This window comes from Corvus brachyrhynchos, unplaced genomic scaffold (assembly GCF_000691975.1).
Source record: "Corvus brachyrhynchos isolate BGI_N302 unplaced genomic scaffold, ASM69197v1 scaffold22, whole genome shotgun sequence".
Lineage (NCBI taxonomy): Eukaryota > Metazoa > Chordata > Aves > Passeriformes > Corvidae > Corvus > Corvus brachyrhynchos.
The window spans coordinates 6841863-6864124 of record NW_008238355.1 but is presented as its reverse complement, the minus strand read 5'-3'; the positions used below and the strand labels follow the sequence as shown (position 1 = coordinate 6864124).

Here is a 22262-nt window from a genome sequence, read left to right as displayed (position 1 = left end):
TACATCCTGACAGGATATATTAAGTGCTTAAAATACTACATTGTAGCTAGTGTGATCCGCTTCCTAACTGGCCTGAATCCTAGTTCTGTTAAAGTGGTAACACTCTGATATAAAACTACTGCCAGCTTTGTAACTATTGAAAGATATTATAGCAATGCAACAGCAGCAAAGAGCTTTGGTGTTCACAAAGGCAAGTGCTTGTTCTTTTAAAAAGACAGACCTACCCCATTCAAAAGATGTTTGGATGGATACAAGAATGGCTAGATATTTGCCTAGAACATTCTCACAAGTGTACCACATTGAGAACTAGTATATAAAGAGGTCATGCAAATGCACGTAACTTCCAAGGACTTTTCTTTTAAAATTCAGTGTTCAATATCTGTAATTAAAGCCTTTTGCTTTGCAGAATTGTATCAATTTATCAGTCAGTTTTTAAATTCACCAATCCTGGTTCTTCTTTCTTAACACTGCAAAATAGAAATTTACATTTCACAGTAAGCGGAAGACTCTTATGGTTATGAGTCCATAGGGGAAGACTTTCAAACCTCCACTTCCTCCCTGCCCCCAATCCTTTACAGAGTTTTCATAAAGGAAATAATGTCAAAGGTTATCACTCTCATGGTGTGCATCCTGTTAGTGCTGTCAGTCCACTTGGCAATGTTTGGAATACTAGGGAGCTGCAGGGCACAGCAATTGTGTATAGATTTTTATCTAAGACAAACAGACATGAAGTTATCTCAGTTGTTGAGCTGAGGCACTAATTTAAATTCTTTGTCTGCTGTGCTGATCATGGTTAGGTGACAATTCTGAGTGCTACTACAGTAGAACATTAAAGCCTAATTTTGCCTTTTGCCTGCTGTTACTCCTGCTTTAGAGCCATTTAATTTACATTTCAGAAGACGTGCAAGTTTGACTTACAATATATGATCCCAGGAAAGCAACCAAGTGTAAGACAAAATCATGATGGATGTCCATCCATTTTTCTTTATGTATCCCGACACAGGCTTGAAGCTTCTCCTTAAACTCTCTTTTACATTTGCAGCTTCATTCTTTCACTGCTCTTCAGAGAGAACAGAAAACAGTGTTGCAGACCCAAAAAGTAAATGAGAAGCTTTGATAATGAAGAATTTGAGGCTGGGAAAAGTAATGATGTCTGCCTGACTTCTCTGAAAGATTCCCTCTCCTACTTTGTACATCACCATTTCTGGAACTATACAGACAAATTCCTGATCTTATTTGTCTTTCAACTGGAAACAACATTGTCTGTAACCTCAGTTTGGTCGAGAAAAAAAAAATCAATAACCATGATCTAGGCCACATAGTTCAAGATATTTTCCAGCTCCCTTCCCCAAATCCCAAAGAGGTATTTCAGTTCTTACTCAAGGCTAGCAGAACTCAGCTACCTGGCAATTTGTTTGGGTTTAACATACCAAGCTCTGAAAAACTCCTAATGCAATTTTAGTATTAAGTTAAAGAAAACTTTATTTATAGCCAGGAACTGAACTGCTGCATGCAGGAAGGAAACAAGAGTCACCTTGAAAGGTCACAGTGACCATCCAGTAAAAAGACAGTAATTTTAAACTTGCTGCTAGAACATGCATGTCTTTAATGACTTTTCCTCAGCTATCTTGATTTCCAAATCCCTCCACAGATTTCTCTAGCTGCAGCAAGGATTTCTGTATAAAGCACTTATAAAGGTTATGATATTGACCTGTGACTCATGCAGTATTTAAACGTGGATGAGATTCCTGAGGACACAGACCCTTTCAATCATAAATGTTCTATCAGTGCTGGGGGAGACACTTCCAGCCACTGTTAGACTAGCTAGTAATTTTAGCTAGTTTACTTCTCTGCTTTCCTGGTGCTAAACTAAATGCTGCCCTGACTTTAAACAACTTCCAGTCAGGAGCTATAATGCAAAAAGTTCAGATTAATCTAACCAGTTCAGCTAATAGAAGACTAATGCCTACCACTGTGAGGACATCTCTCTCAGACTTTACATCCACTAATCTGCTGAAGACAGTCATATAGTTAGATGGCTATATAGTTAGACTGCCTTTTCCAAGAATATGTTTGCTATCAGCTGCCTACTTAGAATCACAGAATCATTTGGGCTGGAAAAAATCCTTATCATCAAGTCCAACCACTAACATTCTAGTGCCAAGTCAACTACTAAACCATGTCCCCAAATGCCAAATCTATACATCTTTCAAACACTTCCTGGGATGGTGATTCCACCACTTGCCTGGGCACTCTGTTCCAATGCTTGACAACCCTTTCACAGAAAGAATTTTCCCTAATATCCAATCTAAACCTCCCCTGTCACAAGCCCTCTTGTGCTTGGCTTCTTATATGTGAGAAGAGACTCTCACCTTGCTACAACCTCCTTGTAGAGAAAGGCAGAGAAAGATAAGGTTCCTTAGACTCCTTTTCTCCAGGCTAAACAATTCCAGCTCCCTCAACAGCTCCTCATCAGAGTCAACACCTCTGTTATCCTTTTCTGGACATGCTCCAACACCTCAATGTCCTTCTTGTTGTGAGGGCTCCAAAACTTAACACAGGACTTGACATGCAGCCTCACCAGTGCTGAGTACAGGGGAGTAGTGACTGCCCTGGTCCTGCTGGCCACACTATTACTGATCCAAACCAGGATACCACTGGCCTTCTTGGTCACCTGGGCAACTACTGGCTCATGCTCTGACTCTGTTATTCTTGACCAGCACCCCAGGTTCTTTTATGTCAGGCAGCTTCCCAGTCACTCTTCCCCCAGCCTGTAGGGCTGCACAGGGTTGTTGTGACCAAAGTGCAGGACCTGGAACACCACCTTGTTGCACTTCACAAATTGGTTCACTGATCCAGCCTGTCCAGATCCTTCTGCAGAGGTTTCCTTCCCTCCAGCTGATCACCGTCCAACTTGGTGCCATTTGCAAACTGAGTGAGGGTGCACTTGATCCCATCCAGGTTATTGATAAAGATATAAAAGAACTGGCCCCAGTACGCAGTCCTGGGGAATACCAGTAGTTACTGGCCACCAGCTGATTAAACTCAATTCCCCACCACTCTCTGGGCTTGGCGATTCAGTCATTTTTTCATCCAGCAAACTGTGCACCCATCTGAACCATAAGCGGCCAGTTTCTTCAGGAGAATGACGTGGGAAACAGTGTCAAAGGTTGTTCTGTACATGTCACATGATGGCACTCAAGACGGTCTGGTCCATGACCTTCCCTGGCACAGAGATCAGATTAACAGGTCTGTAGTCCCCCAGATCCTTCTTCTGACCCTTCTTGTAGATGGGCGTCATATTTGCTAACTTCCACTCAACCAGGACCTCTGATTAACCAGGACTGCTGCTAAATGATTGAAAGTGGTGAGCTCTTGCACCAGCTCCCTCAGTACCTTTGTGTGGATCCTAACTGACCACATAGATTTGTATGTGTCTAAGTGGTGTGGCAGGACTGACCACTTTCCCTTGGATTATGGGGGTTTCATTCTTTTTCCCATTCCCATCTTCCCGTTCAGGTACCCAGAGAACAATGGGTCTTCTTATTTGAGACTGAGGCAAAAAAGGTGTTAACTGCCTCATCCTTTTTGTTATCCCTTGTTATTATCTTTCCCCCTGCAACCAATAAAGGATGGAGACTACCCTTAACCCTCCTTTTGTTGTTAATGTATTCATAGAAACGTTTTTTAATTGCCTTTTACTGCAGGAGCCAAATTGTATTCTAGTTGGGCTTTGGCCCTTCCAATTTTCTCACCACATAACCCCATGACATCCTTGTACTTCTCTTGAGTATCCAGCCAGTAGTCTGCCTAAGATGATAAACTCTCTTTTTTCTCCTGAGTTCCAGCCAAAGCTACCTGTTCATCCAGGCTGGTCATCCTTTAATATTTCAAGCACAAAAAACAGTTAGTCTAGCTTGCACAGAATATGGTCTTCCTCACTGCTACACAGACCAATGCAACTTCATGTCTTTGGTGTACTATTGACAGCTAAAGAAAGCTGGGATATTACAATAGCCAAACTCAAAGTTTCAGTTTCACTTGCTCCACTCACTCTGTGTATGAGTATTAGGGGTGGATAGGAGTTTACTGGCTGCCAGTACCATGTAAAAATATCAGGAAGTATCTGTAAGAGTGGGAGGTCTTTTGATAGATGAAAAGCTTTGATTGTTTGACATAACCACTTATGAGTGCATGCTGTTTTCCAAAAGTCTTATGCCAGCTTCTGTTTTCAAAATACAATTTAAAATTTATTTACATTTTAAAGTTATTGAAAACATGCAGTAAGGTGTTCATGAATAGTTTATTTGTCTTCTCTGAAATGCACGCATTGTAAAGATATTCTTGCCCACTTCTGAATTCCTGCCTGGCTACTGGTTACCGCAATTTAAATCTGTCCAGTCTAGGTCTCCTAAACAGGAGCCTAGATGGACTCATCTCTTTCTCACTCCCAGACCACTAATGCTCTGCTCACAGCTAATATAATCACTAGTTTTATGAAATACTGTAATTAGGCAATTATATTAAAAGGCTCTAAAATATTAAGTGTCTAGTCCTTTGCAGTGGTCATTCTTCAACGGAAGCAGCAGATACTTTGGTAATCCTAAAGGGATGTGACATAACTCTGGTATTACTGGTTGACAATTGAGGCAACTTGGTTTCTCTAGGAAGAGTATCTCCTCTGGGCCTAGGAAAAGCCTGAAATTGAAAAAACTGGGTAGAGTTTTGATTTCATTTTATCTTATTTTTTATTTCAGTGTACTAAAGTGTTATTGTCTGTGCTTTAGAGCCAGGAAGAGTGAAGTATGTTCTCTAAAAATTTCCCTGCAAATTAGTAGTATTCCTCCGTATGAATGGTCTATTTCTCCAGAGACAGTATTTGACAATATGTGGAGCTTCACTTACAGACAAAGAACTGTTCATATGATTTGACCATTGTTTTTAAAACTGTAGTGTTTCATTCTGTATCTTTCAACTCAGAGACAAGTCAGCTTTAATACAGCTTCCTTTTTATGAATGCACTTGCATGCTCTGTTGTTGACTAAACAGCTGACAGAACAAAGATTTGCATCCAATCTGCCATAGCAGAAACAGATCAACAGTTTTGATATCTTCACAAAAACAGATGCTCTCAAGTATTTTTCCATAAAATCAGCTAATTAACTGCTTTAATTGTTAAAAAAACCCTCTATTGACAAATTATATGTACAACTCACTAATCAGAGAATATCCTGAGTATTCAAGCCTTTCTTTTTTAGACTACAAAATAACAAGTTTCTGAGAAAAGATCCAGGCTGTCTGACAATAAAATGATAAAAAACCCCCACCAAGTAAAAATTCTTGCTCATTCCTGAGTTAATTCTATTGACATGAATTTAATGAGCACTGTTTACTTGCCAGAAAATTAAACAAATAACAAGCACTGCTTTAGCAAATCACTAGCTGGCTTAAGTGTTTTTCATGAATTAATCTTTCTTTGTATAAATGTAAGACAGCAAAAAAAGGAGATCTTGAAACCAGTAATGACATCTGTGAGCTCCTTCTGTGTGTTCTCCAATGGCAAAACACTGCCAGGGACTATGGCAAGGGAGAGGGTTGCCATGCAGACCAGCAGAACAGCCCTCTGAAATGGCATGCTGACCCACTTTCAACTACCAGCTCTTGCTGACCTTTTGTTGAGTGAAAGGTTTTTTCAGGTTTTTGCTGTTTTTCACCCTTTCAGTTCTTATTTCCAAAGGGGCAAACCTGTCTTTCTCTTTATTCTCATTTTCCTCTTTCTCCACTAGTATGCACTGAAGAAAGGTAGATTATTTCTTGTGAGTGTCTGCTTCAGATAATTAAAAATAAAATCTTCCACCCCTTCTTAAGAACATGCTGTGGAAGAAACATGGGTCTTGTTATCAACAAAATTATGATACAATTTCTTAAGGAAGTCAGTCTGATCAGAGTAGTTCATCTACGAAAACTATAATTGTTACTCTTGGCGATAGTGAAGGATAATAGTGTAATATTATACTAAATATTGCCACATGCAATTAAAAAACCTGTTTCAGTCTTGCCAGCAGTGGTGTCCAAATTCCCTTTTGAATTCAGGTTCGGATGTTGTGATTTAATCTAAATCTTTTGCTTCTCCTTCTTCCAAAACCAACAGGAGTTTAAAGAGAGCTGTATTTTTATTGGAACCATGTGCTCAGCTTAAGTTGCCAAAATAATTTAGCTAAAACTAGTGCTTTTATTTGTTAAGGTTGATTCTTAAGCTGTGCAGAGGTCAAGGCATTTAGCTCGTCTTCCTCTTTTTCAATTTCACCATAAAGTCTACAGCAGAGTTCTGCCAGTTCAAGCTGGTTTTTTCTGCATCCAAGTTACCAAGTTGAGCTTATCTATATTTGTGAGTTTCCACAAGTGGAGATGAAACCCTTTTTCATCCGTCTTCCCTACTACATATGTGTTACAATGCATAGAAAAATGGCTCCAGGGATTCAGAATAAGCAGTGGTTCAACAATCATTCAACATTGCAAGTCCTGCTGCCAATGCCGCTGCTGCTGGTGTGACCTTAGTGTGACCTGTCTCTTGATGAGAGAGTGAGAGCTGCTGTGAAATGACTCACAGGGTGTTTGCCCCTCTTGGGCAACAAGTGGAAAAACATAAAAATATAGAATTTTGGAAGTAAGATATGAAAAAAAAAGCTCTTCTTTATGTTACTTGGAAAGTGTTCTTTGACCTTCATACAGCTTCAATAAACTGATGATAGTGTCACAATCTCCTTACAAAACTTTTAAAATCCTGAGCTGTGTTTCACAATAACAAATACTATGTTATTGCAATTAAGGAAGTATCTATTTATCACAATTTATGTGTTTTGTGTTTGGGCATTCACTTGCAAATGGGACAAAACCAGGCCCTTAAACATCAAAATCTTCACATGATTAGGAGGTTCAAATCAAATATCCATTTCTAAATACATCTGCTGTAGTTAGAGACTGGTTTGGATCCAAAAATAAAAAGGGTTTTTTTTTTGGTTTGGTTTCTATGCCATTGCAGCAAAAATGTCATAGGTCAGAATTATATATCAAAGGTGCTCTACGGTAGCAGTGCCTTGATTCAAAATAGATTAAATACAGGCTTCAGTTTTAAAGTGAAACCACGGTAAAGATCTGATGAGTCTTGTATATTACACTTTTCTCTCAGGAGATCCTGGTACAAACAGATCAAATCTCATCTTATAATAAGTATTTCAGTCTTGGGTGGAACTCTTAGAAAAAGAGAACCAGAAATAAGTCATTCCAGGGTTTTGTTTAGGATGCAACACAACCTGAAAGCAGCAAGAATGTAGTAAGTAGGAATCAGAGGAAAATCTGTGTTGAAATAAAACATTGTACAGATTCAAGGTTTCGTTTTAACCCACCCTATTATATATATATCCTATTTAATGGTACAAGTGTTTACCTCCACTTGCATTACAAAAGTGAAAAAATGTTTTAAGATGTGGCTTTTATCAAATTTACAAGACAGTAGAAAATTTTAGAAATCTACCTAACAGGTCACTGAAAAATTATTCTCTGTCCCATTAAAAGTCATGACAGCTCAAAATTCGATTTTATCCAAAATCTGACAGAAATCTTACATATAAATATTGGGTTTATCATATAAAAAAGAAATTTGAAAATACTGTTTCATCATTTTAGATTGAAACTGTCAATAATTCTGAGTGAGAACATGCTGGAATTCAGAATTGCTGTCTTCAACTCTACACTTCTTTATCAGAATGCTAGGCATAAAAAAAAATTAAACACCACTAATTTACTTAGTTTTCTGGCAGCAGTGCATGACATAGGACTGAAAGGGACTAAGAAGATTGGGCCAGTGCATTTTTTAGCTGACAGTTTTGTGGTTTAGTTATTCTAAAAGGTTTACATTGTATAAGAGAAGAGAGGCCCCTTCAGATTGAGGCAGAAAGGTCTCCAAACTATGAACACCATAGGGTTAAACAAAAATATCAAATAATAGGTTGTTTGTGACAGCAAAGAAGAAAGAAAGCTCTCACCCTTATAACCAGCTGCATTGGTTTTCCAGTCATTAGCATTCAGATGTCCTGCACGTGAAGTCCTGACAATAATGTGCTGTATGTCTCTCCAGGTCAGAAATGGACTATGAAACAGGGGAAAGACAAAGTCACAGATCAGACATTTTACCAGGATGCAAGGATACAGGGTCATGTAAACTGAAAAGAACCCAAAGTAAGACAACTTTAATTTATCTTCTCTACTTTCTTTTGCTCCATTCAAAAGAATATGTTCCAATTTTACAGAAAAACTATATGAAATTATTTATACAACTGGGAGGTTTGCCATAAGCAGACAGTAACAATATATGATAATATTCTGCGACATGAAACTGAAGGGAAGATGAATGAGTCCATTTCACACAGAGGCAATTTTTATGACCACCAACTACTGTATCTTAATGAGCGTAAAGGAGAAGAAATTAAACTTTTGGCTTGCTGAAAAGTTCTACTAAATCTCACTAACTGCTAGCTCAAACTGGAAATTCCTCCAGACTTTCAGTTCCTATTGAAGTTATTCCAGGTGTCTCTGTTGTTATTAATTTGTCTACTACCCCTGGTCTTGAAATTCACTGAGAGTCTATGAGTATTTTGCAGGAATTCCAAGCAGTTGGATAGTTGGTGAGTTACAAAGCAAAGGCCTGATTGCACAGATGTGTATTTCTTTAAGGGATTCCTAATAACCTTTCCACTTGGAAGGTGAAAGAAGATGCCATTTTGTATCCTCACTATGACATGAATAAAGAGTTATCTTCTAGGATAAGGGCAAACCTTCAGGGATTGCAGTTTTCCTGTTTCTTCTATATCTACAACAAGGACAATTCCTTTTCTTAGAAGACAATCTAAAGATGCCATCACTTGGCTATTTTTTTTTTTCTCCTTCCAATTTTTCAGTTTTTCTATTACCTGCAAGAAGATGAGCAGTATTCTCTTTAAAAATGCAGTGTAGTAGAGGGAATGATAAACTAAGCCACTAAACAATGAAGAAGAAAAAAGTACTGTGGTGCAGAACACCTGTCACTAAGTATCAGTCTCAGAGCATCATTATCTGCCCCTACTGCACATACTGCCACAATTCCCCTCAGCTGAAGACAGACCAGAATGAAGTTTGTAAGACCCAGAACTGGCTGTCTACACTGCCCAGGACTATGCAGTCATTGAAAACCAGGGAAACCTTGGTTCTTAAACCAGATGCTTAACATATTTAAATATTGTTACATTTAATGAGAGCAGATACCTTCTGTCCCTGAGCACTTTTTTAAACATTACTAGGCCTATAGGCATGGGTTTTTTTCTTATGGTGCAACTTCTCACACCAGACTGCTGGAGTAGAATGACAGTAACTGTTTATCCAGCTGAGCTGGTAAAAATTACTGAAATAAAGATTAAAAAAAAGTAATGGAATGTAAGGTACCTTGAGGATTTGTAAGATAGCATATGCTTGTACAGTCACATAACATACTACAGCTTTTTTAACCACATAGCATGTGCCTGTACAACATCATTTTAATCAACTTCTAGCTCTACTTTACAACATTCAGTTTATACTCACGACGCATCCCCACAGTTTCTGTAATGCATCCTGATCTCCTCATGAGGCAGTATTGGAAGGCTTTGCCACAGAATCTACAGCCATAGAATCATATGATGGTTTGGGCTGGAAGGGACCTTTAAAGATCATCTAGCCCAAGTCCCCAGCAATCAGCAGGGACATGTTCAACTAGATCAGGTTGCTCAGAACACTGTCTGAACTCACCTTGAATGTTTCCAGGCATGGGGCATCAGCCACCTCTGTGGGCAATCTGTTCCAATGTTTTACCACCCTTTTTGTACGAGGAAGAAAATAAATCCATATTTTGCATTATCGTTATAGTGGTTTTTAGGATAAAATCCAGACAAGTTGTGATAGGACATGATGAATGTCTTCCTTTAGATAAACAGTGGGGTAAGCAGCCATACATCCACCAACAATGGTGTTCTGGTGTACCTGTCAAATCTGCAGTGCACATAGCAGTGAAGATGGCAGACCCTACAGAGTATTGCGTTCTTCCCAAAGATAAAAAACCGTAAGCGCCAAAAATCAAACAAACAATGGCCTAACTGCAGGCTGATAATGATGAAATTGGGAGGAGAAAACCCCTGAGAGAAAGGCATCTGAATTACATCCTTTATTGTGTCATCTCCAAAGGAACAATAAAATGAGACTGTCCAAAAGACTGCTCACAGTCTGAGTAATAACAGCATGGAAGGAACTGCAAAAAAAACTTAGGTTAGTTACCACTCTTGGAGCCAGCTTGACTGTGAAGGTGAAGAAGGCTTACGTTGTCCTAGGTCAAGACAGGAAGCTATGACTAACATGGTACCCAGGCTATTGATTTGACCTGTCTTCCACATTTCAAAAGACTGACTACAGGGCCACTGCAATTCAGTGAAACTGCTCCTCTTCCACCTTCCTCATTTTCCTCCCAGGAACTGACAGGAAAAAGATGATGGGATCCCTGCTCTAAAGGTGAACAGCCAGCAGCACCTTAAGAGTAACTTCAGAGACTAGCCTCTAAAAGCTGAAGCTGGAAAACACTTGGAGAGCCAAGAAACTACAGGGGATAGAGCTGCTAAACTCTTAAAAGTCTCAACTGAGAAAGTGCCAACTGAGATTTCTAAAAGGCTTGTACAAGTTAAAGGCATTGCCCTGGCAGCAGAACAACAGCTATCCACTTGTTTTATTTCTAGCTGTTGCTCCAAAGCACAGACACAGAAAACTCAATAAAGAAGTTAAAAATCATCACAGCCAAACATTATTTGTTTTTAACCTAGCTTGAGTTTAAGAAATGTCTGAATGGAATTTTCTTAGAACCTTTCTAAAGTAAGTTAAATGGAAAATTTCAGCCTGAATAGTTATTCTTTGGCAAATTCATATGTAACTGAAAACAGCAAAAGGAACCAAAGTACATTCAAATCAATGTCAATATAATAACTGAAATTTTGTAAGTGGCATATGTGGTTAAGTTCAAGAAGAACACAGGTTCTAAGGTAAGCATTTACTGATGGTTATGTTTTCCAACACTTCAATATTAAGAGCAAACTACTTCAAAAATGCAAAGATTCAGAAGGAGATTTCTAACTCACACACTCTAGCATTCCCTTCTATAACAGGCAGTCAATCAATGGAGCAAAGACCTAGCTAAAGCTGATGCACTTAAATGATAACCTCTCCTCTTGCACTTGAAGTCTAACTGTAGAAATCATTTGACAGCACTTCCTCAGTTCACCTCAGCTGTCTCATCACCTTTAACCTCTGACTATATGTATGACAAAGCCCTCATAACTTTGAAAACACAGAAATATGTTCTCTGTATTCAAAACTGTACCATGCCAGACACAACACTGGTCTTCTCCTTTCTGTAAGAAAATCAATCAGTATGGAAAGTATGCAAATATCTGTTCAGTTGCCAGAAGTCCAAAGTAGCTACCTCTGATGCTGCTGACCCCTTACAATGTGAACTCCATTTTCCTTTTATCTCAGTGATTACACTTGGTGGTGCTATCTTTTAGAGAAATGTGGTACATTGTCATTTTTCTGTCACTAGTATCAGAATTTACTAATATTCTTTAGTTTTTCCCAGCTACCTTGTTCTAGCCTTGATTTCATGTAAGAAAAGACAAATGCAGGAATGACATTGACCTGTTGGAGCAAGTCCAGAGGAGGGCCACCAAAATGGCTAGAGGGACGAAGCACCTCTCCTACAAGGAAAAGCTACTCTCTGAAAGAGAGTAGGTTTAGATTAGATCCTTGCTGGCAAGGTGGTAAAGCACTGGCACAGGTTGCCAAGAGAAGCTGAGGATGCTCCTTAGAGGTGTTCCAGGCCAGGCTGGATGGGGCTCTGAATAACCCAGTCTAGTGAAAGGTGTTTCTGCCCATAGCAGGGGGGTTGGAACGAGATGATCTTTAAGGTCCCTTCCAAACAAAATCATCCTATGGTTCTAAGATTCCATATCACTCATGTGAAGAGAATCATGGAAGAAAACAGACTCTCTCAAATGCTATACCACTGAGTATACATCACAGTAGAAAGGTAGCAGACTCATACCTCCATTTCAATTGCTGCTTCTTACCCATGAAAGTAGTTTATACACCATGTGTTGGAAAATATACATTGGCTTACAGACAGGAACATGCAGTTCAGTTGGGGATGTATAATGTATTTAATGTATTCTTCTGTCAGCAACATAAGGGGTTTTTTTTTAAATTTGGCTTCTTCAAAGTAACATGGTACAATGGTCTCTAGAACCAATACAGAGCCATTGTCTCTCCTGACTCTGACAAATCCCAAATCCAAACTTTTCATCAATGAGAAAAGGAATTTCGGCTAGCAACAGTAGATGGTACTATGCAATGCAAATAGTTTACTTTCAGTAAGAAAATTGCTGTCTCTGTGGACTAAATTGATTATACCTATTTTCTCGTTTACAATTAGAAAAATTTGACAATACATAATGACTAAGTGCAATACACAAGCATTTATTCATAGGACCTGATCAAGGTACTAGATATACTGGGAAACATCAAGGGGGTACAACTGGGAAAGAATTAACTATCTGAATACCATAAGAAAACTGCAGGACATGAAAATTAAGAGACTTCTTTGTGTGATAGTTGTTGCATATTTACAACCCCGCATTGCACCCTCAGGGATTCCAAACAAGCAGTCTGAAACTCAGTTACAATTCTTTGATTCCTGAAGGAAAACATGCCACTTTGATACTCAAATACTGGATCAAAAATAATAAAACTTGTTCACATTATGCGTAACAACATCTTCAAACCATTTGTTACCAAGGTTTCAGAAGCAGATCCCTGTTGGAAGAAATGGCTAATTGGAGGGTTCAAATCAGAAGGCAGGTAAGAGATCCTCCATCATCTATTTGTCAATCCTACCATATAAGGCTTATCAAAGAAAGAACGCGCAAGGTTGCAGTGTAAATCTGTCTTGCTTTTTTTGTTTGGTTGAATGTACCTTTGTGTGAGAGTCGAAGCAATGTCTTGGCTGTTCTAACGCACATCCAGGCCATATCAGTGCTCTGTTCAACTCCTGATGTCTCCCAGGAATAGAACTTGGCTACCGGGGAAAATGGACTTCCACAGGCTCAAAACCCTTCCACGGTATAAATTGTTGCATTTTCCAGCACAAAGTGGAATGAAACTATACATTATTACAAACATAGTCAAGAAGTGTCCAGGACTAAGTGCTCCAATTTTTAAGCAGCTTGCTATCCAAAGAATGTAACTAACCTTGCAAAACCCTTTTCCAACTTGTCTTTTTTAAAAATCTCATAGAAACGGTGCCATTAGCAGAGGTACTAATAGAGAATCTAAGGAAGAATCTATGAAAACGCAAACTCTGTCTGAATGCAAAATAGTTTCAGTAAGCTGTTACACTAAGCCACAAGATCATGTGTCATTTATATCCCATTTAAAAAGTACTGCAGGCAATACTTTGATGGCTTCAAAACTTCGTTTTTCATGCTTTAATTCCTAACATTTACTTAGGGTCACCTAAATTGGCAGGCATCACAGGTGAAAAATACAGCCTGAAATTTCAAATCACATAAATAAGAAACTCAGAAACTGCATAAAATAATCGAAACATATTCCATGCAAACAAACCCCAGACTTTAATTTAATAGATCTCAAGATGATGTCCCTATAATATTAAAGGTTGTACTTCATAATCTATAATGTCACAAGACCAAAGATCTCTCTGAACTGGTGAAGAAAACCAGCATGGGAAACCAGGAAATATTTTTCTCCCTAGTTTCTCTCTTCTTTTTAACTTCTTTTTTTTTTTTTTTTTTTTCCTATTTTATTTTTCTCTTTTTTTTAACTTTTTTTTTTTTTTTTTTTTTTCCTATTTTATTTAGGGGCTGTGGTCAGCAGCAGTGGCAGATTTTAAGTACACATACAAGAGAAAAGTTAGTGACTAGAATACAAATGAATAAAAACCACATTTATGATATTGTTAATATAATTCCTTTGCATCTATTCAAATATACAGGCTAAGGTCTAGAACCAAAACCTTTCACTTAATGAAATGGAACAGAATCTAAAAGGAGGCAAAATCAACACATTTTCACTTCAAAGCCCTTTTTAGCACCCTGCAACAGAGTATTACAAATACAAAAGAGTTACTGGGATATTTAGTCACTCGCACATTTTGCCTCCATCACCACATATGAAGCTTTAATACAGTCTTGTCTTTATGTCTATTATAGCAACTATTAGTTCTGAAAAAAAAGCTAGTCCATGGGCACTAACATAGATTTCCCACTGACAGAGTGACCAAAGGTCACAGAGAAAAAAGGGTAAGCTTATCAGCATGTTTTAAGATGCCACAATCAGAAATAGCTTTGTTGTAGGTCTTGTGTGATACACCTTTTTTGAAATTTTCAACTAAAACAAAACAAAAAAAATCAATTACCAATTTCAGTTCATTAAGAAATAGTGAGAAAAACTTCCAGCAAGTTGAAATGTACACACATGCAATATTATCTGCATTTGCAGATTGTTTGGAATGAACTTAAGGATTTTAAAACTGAGGTTAAGAAGAGATTTAAAAGTTTTAAAACCTCCACAATAACATTTATTAACTTTTCAAAATACCTTTGTTTCTGATAAATGCATTAAGAAAACACAATTAGAATGTCACAAGTGCTGAACTATTTAAGATTATGTCAGGTCTTCAATTACAAACTCTTATTCTCAAGCTTATAACTCAACAGCAAAAAGTATTCTGTGTTGAATATTGGGTCAAGGTGTCTTCAAAAAAGCAGCATGAAAGATGGAAACGTAATTCTAATGTTATGAATGACATGCAATGAAATTACTATTGTGTGCAAATTTCTTACTTCCTTCAAAGAAAATGGCTGACCCCACAGGAAACTATTTTTTCCCAGAATTTAACAGAATCAATGTCCTAGAACTTAGAAACAGTTGATTTTGAGTAGGATTTGGGGTGAAGCATTCCGTCTTAAACCTGCAGGTATTATCCAACAGAGCACAAAGTAATGCAAAATAGTTTGAAATACAGATTTACCTGAAGATCTCCCACATTTCTGCTGCTCCATGAAACACATTAGAGAGTATATATTAGGCATAAAGAACAAAATCATGCAGTTGAGAAGATGCTTGTAATACAGAAAAATTTTTGAGCTAAATGTACAAGGACTATGGATCTACACTATCCATGGTTTTTAGAGCTGAGGAACTTGACCCATATTAAAAAATAGACTTGTGTCAGCATGCAGAAGTTGAGATTTTATTTTTCATACTATACTGACTCATGTTCAGGTTAACCTAACACCTCCCAAAACCTCTTTCAGTGTTCAAGAAAAGACATTGCTAAGAGGAGCCTGATGAATGGAGGAGGTGACCTACAGTACCCTGCAGTGCACAGCACATATGGGCAGCCTTGTGAGTGTACTGTAAGACATCGTGAGGATGCTATACATCATTTAATGGAAACCACCTGGGTTCAACATTGTTTCAAGTTACTACAACACTGAGTACTCTGTCAGCATCTCCACAGTGTCAGCTTTCCTTCATGTGAAGTAAGTATGGAGATCTTTCCTATACTTGAAAGGCTACCATGTATTATGACAACAAAGCTTCCAAAGCACTGTGTAATGTGTGTATAAAGGCGCTGGATGAATGAGAAGTATCTTCCCGTATGCTTAAGTTTTATTTCAGAGTATAACTCAGATCTTACTTTGCTTCCAGTGCCAGGGCAATGATGCCTGCAGCCATAGGTGCAGAGGCTGAGGTTCCAGTATGGCTGTCTGTGCAACGCTGCCTCAGGTCTGTAGTGATCTGGAAGAAATTTAATGTGTGAAATTTAGAACACAACTTCAGAAATCAGAGCATGTTTCATTTACTTGAATGATTCATAGGTATGTGGAGGGTATTTTCTTCTTTAATTGCAAGAAAGGGAATATACATGTTGTTAGATGTTCTGACCTTGAAGTCACTTGTGAATTTAGAGAGCGCTCTCTATATTGCTCCATGGCATGATCAACAAAGACACTTTTAAACTAGAAAAACATGCAGAGGAGTTTGAAACTGAACAGCTGCACAACTGGAACTCTGCCCTTCTATTTGGATTTAGAGAGGACTTTCCCTCCAAGAATCTCAAAGAGCTTTACAAACAGGAAGGAACTAAATCTTATATACAGACTGCTTATGCCCATTTTAGAGACTATAAAGAGGTATAGAGGGTTTGATTAGGTTGCCTGAAGTCATAGCAGAAGTATGTGACACAAGAGAATACAGCTGGGCTCATGCAAAGTACCCTGTTTAATCCTTCATTCAATCCTTAAGCAATAAATCCCATGAAATTAAGCAGTAATTCATTGGAAAATCCTGATGTGATTACAAAATTGGCCCAGCCATCACCAGCCAATTAGATCTTTTCAGTTTTAAATTGTTATGCATGACGTATAGATAATTACATGCTGCACATATTTTTGTATGTAATCTAAGTGGATGTATAAACTATAATGTGCAATACCAACTAGAGGCACAGCCTTCTATGTAGTGTTACGATGTTTCTATCCTTGAAATAATGAATTTAAGACAGATGCTTTCTGCAAGAATGTAAATCACACACAAAAATGAGTTTATTTTAAATCCTGCCCTCTTTCAGGCAATGTTAATCTAAAATGATTCTACTCTATGCTGATTCCTGGAGAAGTGGTTCTTTGGAGGAGCAAGGCAGTAGAGGAAGAATGTCACTAATACCTAGCAGAAGCTCAAGCAAAACCCATGCAGACTGGAGAACAGTTGTTTGAAGACAGCAGTCTTTAGCATGGAAACCTCGATGAAGGTGAATGACCTGTGATGCCAAACCTTATTCTCAGAATTTCAGTCACTGCACGATATAAAATATCTGCCTGAGGGGCAGAGGAGAAGTTGCTTACATAACGTTTTATCCAAACACACGGAATTATTGTGTCCTAATTCACCAGTATTATACTTCACTTCCAACACAGATTTGCACAAAGATGGGAGACAATCAGAGGATCAAAAAATCACAAAAAAGCACAGGGCATGTAAAAATGCCTGTCTAGCTTTGAAACCTCAAGATATATGAAATATGATCTGAAAAACCACCTGCATCTCAACTGGGCAGAATATAAGCAAATGCATACAGGAGGTACAGGTTTCACACTTGATGTTAGCCATATCCAGTATATTACACGATTTGTATAAGGCTGATGAAAACCCTCATATGTAAGCATATGCAAGGTGACATAGAAGATTTCTGACAGAAAAGGCACTAACAGCACCAAGAAAATTATTGTTGAAAACAAGTAGGGAGCAAGTGAAACAATATGGAAGCTTCTAAAAATTGAAAAAGACAGATGAAAGTATTTATAATGTCAGATCCTTAAATTAGTCAACTAACTAGAGGCCAGATTTCTTTATTAATGAAGTCTAGACAGTACTTTATCTCCCCCTATTAATTCTTCATAAATGCACACCTTGTTAAATAATTTCTTCATCTATCATTGGCTGGAAGTTGGAACCCCATTAAAAAGTTGTTAATGTAATTTCCTTCTCTCTTGCCCTCTTGCCTACTGACAGTCTATTCATTTAGAAAATGAAAATTACCAGCGTTGGGAAAAGCTTTATGAATGAAAATTGCATAAAAGCTGTGACAATATTAAGAGATGAAACTGCAGCAGGAACAGTCCTAACACTGCATTGCCCCTATGTGAAAATTCAAGTAGTGATTTTCCAGGTGGGATTAAGATGTCCAAGTACCAGATAATGACATGCACCCAGAGACATATCAGATAGAGCTATCCCATCTGGAAAATACTGGTCATTGCTGTGGTGAGGACCAAAAGAAAGGCCAGGAAAAAGAGAGTGAAAAAGGGATTAATAGATGCTCATGTCTTTCATATCCTGGTACTTTATGTCCTGCATAGAAGTAGTGCAGCAGGTGCTTTCCTTGGAGGACCAAAGGGCAATAAAGCCTCCAGGAGCTCAGGCAGGAAAAGTGCTCTCATAGCAGCTTTTCCCTAAGGGACAGCCTCTGTCAATACAGTGAAACACACACTGAATTGTGCTATCTTTGCTTCTCATCCTCTGGAAGAACATCCTTCCAGAGTGATCTTACTGTCCTGTGGCTACAGATAACAAGCACAATAAGCCATGACATGTCTTTATTTGGGCAGCATTGTCCCTCATGTTCTAAGTAGATACTGTGGCAGCAATTTAAACTACAGACCCTTATCTCTCTTTCAGCAGATAATTCAGCCGAAAATGTGTTGAGAAAGCTTTGTAAGTGTAAACCCCATTTGAACTAATTCAAAGGAAAGTTACTGACAGGAGCTGAGGTATTTAGGTGTAGATTACCTCCCAAAATCTGAGGCATGTTTTTCAGCACTATGGAGTCACTGCAGAGAACTGTTTCATTTACCCCAAGAAAAAAGAATACATGACCACCAAGAGGTGAGCAAATTTCAAGATGAAAAATGGTGCCCGAAATTCCTGAACAACATAAAAACATCAACAATCACAATAAAAGGATGTGGTATTGGATAGCACCCTTAGTGTGTATTGGAAGCTGCCATTAGTGTGTATTAGCAGTCATTCAGATCCTTAGGATGGGGAGAATGAGAAATTTTTTAATCTTTTGTTGAGTATAACACAACTGCTAATCTGTGAAAATGCTGATCCAACTGCCTAAGAAAAGTCCATGCAATATTTCTAGGGCCATGAGTTACAACAGCTTCTAAATTAGTTGAATCAACTAGGTTTGATTGAAGACAGTGACAATATTTCTGGTACTTGCCTAGTTTAATCAACATGAAATTAGCAAGCTCAGACAGACACCCCAGTGAATGGCAGACAGAAATTATAAAAATCACTGCAATGCACTGAAATACCTCCCATAAGCATTGGTGCAAAGCTTCCAAAGAAACTATGCATTTATTAAAGGAAAAACATCTAGACACACTGTGACAGTTCTATAGAAGCAAATTGCTTTGAGCAACTTGGCCTCTGGAAGAGATGCCATTTCTGTACAGTCATTATTAAGGTTGCATGATCAGTCTTTCCATAGTTTTACTGACTGGGAAATATATGGATAAAATAAAAAACGGGATTTCTCTTGGCAGAGAAAAAGTTCATGCACCCTAAGCCTCTGTATTTCTTGATATTTCATATTTCATGACATGAGTTTTCTGAACCGATTGAATTATTTTTTACCTTCTGCTACAGTTCTTCAAGACATGTTGATTTCTATAAATCTGTGTCCCTAGAAGTGAAAAGATTTTAACAAAAATCTGTTGTACATTCTACACACCTTATGTATTTAGGTATCTGTACGTACACAGAATAGAAGATGCCACATTGTGTCCTGTGATTATCTTGGCAATCTGAGTGAGTTTCTGAAGAAGAACAGGCTTCTGTGTTTTAAGAACTAGCAGGAGAGAGGATGGGCTTTTTTTGTTGTTTCAGTTTTAAGTTCTACTTAGAGTAGAAGTTTATCAACAAAAAGAGATGAACTGCTATTTATCAGAAGACAAGAAAACAGGTGGAATATTAACTAGATAGGTTATTTGTAGGAGGTAAGTAATTTATTAGGCTTATAAATTGTACCTATGAGGAACTTTCTCATGTCAAATCCTTAGTGCTTTAGGAAGTAATTCAAGAAGCTAATTCAAAGGAAATGCATTCGCGCAGTAAGTTTGATAAGTGAAAGAACCACATTGATAACTCTATTACATGGTGCTTAACCTATCCTAGCCACATGGTCTGGAGGGGGGAAGATGTCTTTAAGCATTGTCCTATGGTATTCAAAGCAGCAAAGAAGAGAGTAATAGGAAAAAATTCCTTGACAAGTGCATATTATTAACCAATACTTTTGTACTCACTGAGTTATGAGAAAAACCATCTATAAAGAAGCACAATTTTATAGTCTTTACCTACTGTCCATTTGTCTCTGTCCCATTGTGCAAGTTTCCATGCCTATAACTATGTCAGCACTTTGCAGCTGCACTTGAAAAACACTTAAAAGTAATTCTAGTTCTTTTCCATAATAGTCTATGTAAAAGGCATACAACTATCTGCATCTTTGGAACATTTGCATGCTTTGAGCATTTTAATATATCCAAGGGGTGGAAACTTGATTCATAGGCTAATTATCACTGCAATAAAATTCAGTACAGTATGAAGTCAAGTGCACTTGGTGTACCTTTCCTGAACAAGAAATTCCTGCAAGGTGTGTCTAACTGTATTGTTAGCTTAAAATATTTCAAGCTGTCATTGCGTAAGACAAGAAAACCCCTCCAGACTAGAAAAACTTCTAAAATTATGTTACATCCCATATTTATAACAAACAATTATTAAAAATGGATAGTAATGAAAACAGAAAAAAAAGTGTTTTGTGTAGTTACAGATGTGTTTGTGATTCTATTACTCCATATTGAAATCAAATAATTTCTAAAAGAATTTTTAGTCTACATAATGAATTTCTAATGCTTGGTTACTGTTTGTTCCTTTACCTTATAATACATTCTGCACTTAATGGACAGAAAAACAGAGAAGAAAAGAAAAAAGAAAGATATTCAGCTAAAGAATTGCAAGGAAAAAGAGGAAGGAACCATGGAACATGGCACTATACAACTGTAACCATTCACTGTTCCTAAGTATTGTGTAGGTATTTCTGTACTACAACACGACAGAATCTCACATGATACTGAAATCTGTGCAGTGTTACATGAAAGGAACAAAAAAAAAAAAATTTGACGTTGATTGTAAATCCTGTGCCAGGTCACTCCTTCCTGGTTTACTGCTCTGGTAATTTTGTTTCCTATTTTGAATGTAGGAGTCTCATTCCAAGAAACAAAATCATCCTGTGATTTGATCAAATATTGTTACTCTTCAAATTTTGGCACAGACTTAAGCCCTGCATTGTTTGTTGACTGCCTATAAATTAATATGCATAACAGAATTTGGATAATTAAAATTTAATAATAATCTTTCTAGTCACCCTCTACTGTTATTTTTCCCTTTAAACTTGCTGTAAGCTCTCAGTTTCTTGTGGAAAGATATGAAGACAACCTCTGACTCAAAAGGAGCATCAGTTTAGACAAAAAGCGTGAGATACGATGCAGTGAAAAGGATGTGTGGTACAACAATGAAAACAAATACATATAGTTTCTAGACTCCTCTAGCACTTTACAGCAGTTTAAAAAAACCTTGTATTTGAAATTTTCTGTTCTTGTTTGAGTTCAGTTCTTGTTCCAAATAAGACTAGTTTCCAAGGTAAATGGTATTTGATAGGACTTTAGGAGGACTGAATTTTGGTAGACAAGCTGGAGAATAGTGATACAGTCATTAATGCTCTTAAAACAGACTATAAGCAAGACAGTCACACAAGTAATAGCAAAATTCCTGCCTCCATGGGAGGGTGTGCATGCTGAGAAGACTTTTCAATAATCACTGTGAAAAGCTGGCTTCACAATTTCATTAATTCCTCACTGGCTTGTAGCATAACAGAAGCACATAGTTATCCCTTACGTGGACACGTGGTTTACACACCACACAAACAGAAGCTATTCATCACCTGTACACTGTTTTGCTTTGTCATTGGAAGTGTCTGGAGGGGGAAGAGCCTTGCATGGCTTTAAATACCAAGTACCAGTAGTAAAACATAGATAACTTGTGTGTTTCAGAAGTCAATTGATAATATAGTACAGGAAAAAGTATCATGTCAGGAATTTTTACAGTCTGATTTTCAAGCATTTGGGATCAGTGACTCTTATGGCACATGCAACTGCAAGGCTAGTCAAGGATAAATCACATTCTGGTAAACAAACGGTCAATAGACTTGGGTTAATTCTTATGGGTCCTCAGTAGACTTACACCTTTGCCATTCACTGTACAAAATAATGCACACTGTAGGACTAAACTAAGACTGGCATATGGAACTGAAGTGCTTTGAAAAGAATGATGGATCTGACTAGTAAAAACAATCATTGTTTATAGAATTCATGGAATTCAATTAAAAATTATTTTTACTTATCTCTGATATTCAGTGTGAGATCTCCAAGGGAGACTCCAATTAAGAACATTTTTAGAAGCATATTTTTAATTTTTTTCAATAATGTTTATGTAAAATATCTTCCTTCTTT

The 22262-nt window shown here is 37.7% G+C and overlaps 1 protein-coding gene across 1 annotated transcript in view; it reads right to left on the bottom strand.

Annotated features, from left to right (window-relative positions):
* PCSK5 (proprotein convertase subtilisin/kexin type 5) overlaps nucleotides 1-22262 on the bottom strand; it is a 209562-nt gene that overhangs the window by 89091 nt on the left and 98209 nt on the right. The window contains 2 exon segments of the mRNA XM_017735342.1: nucleotides 8046-8149; nucleotides 15827-15927. Of these exon segments, the coding sequence (XP_017590831.1) occupies nucleotides 8046-8149; nucleotides 15827-15927 (205 nt within the window).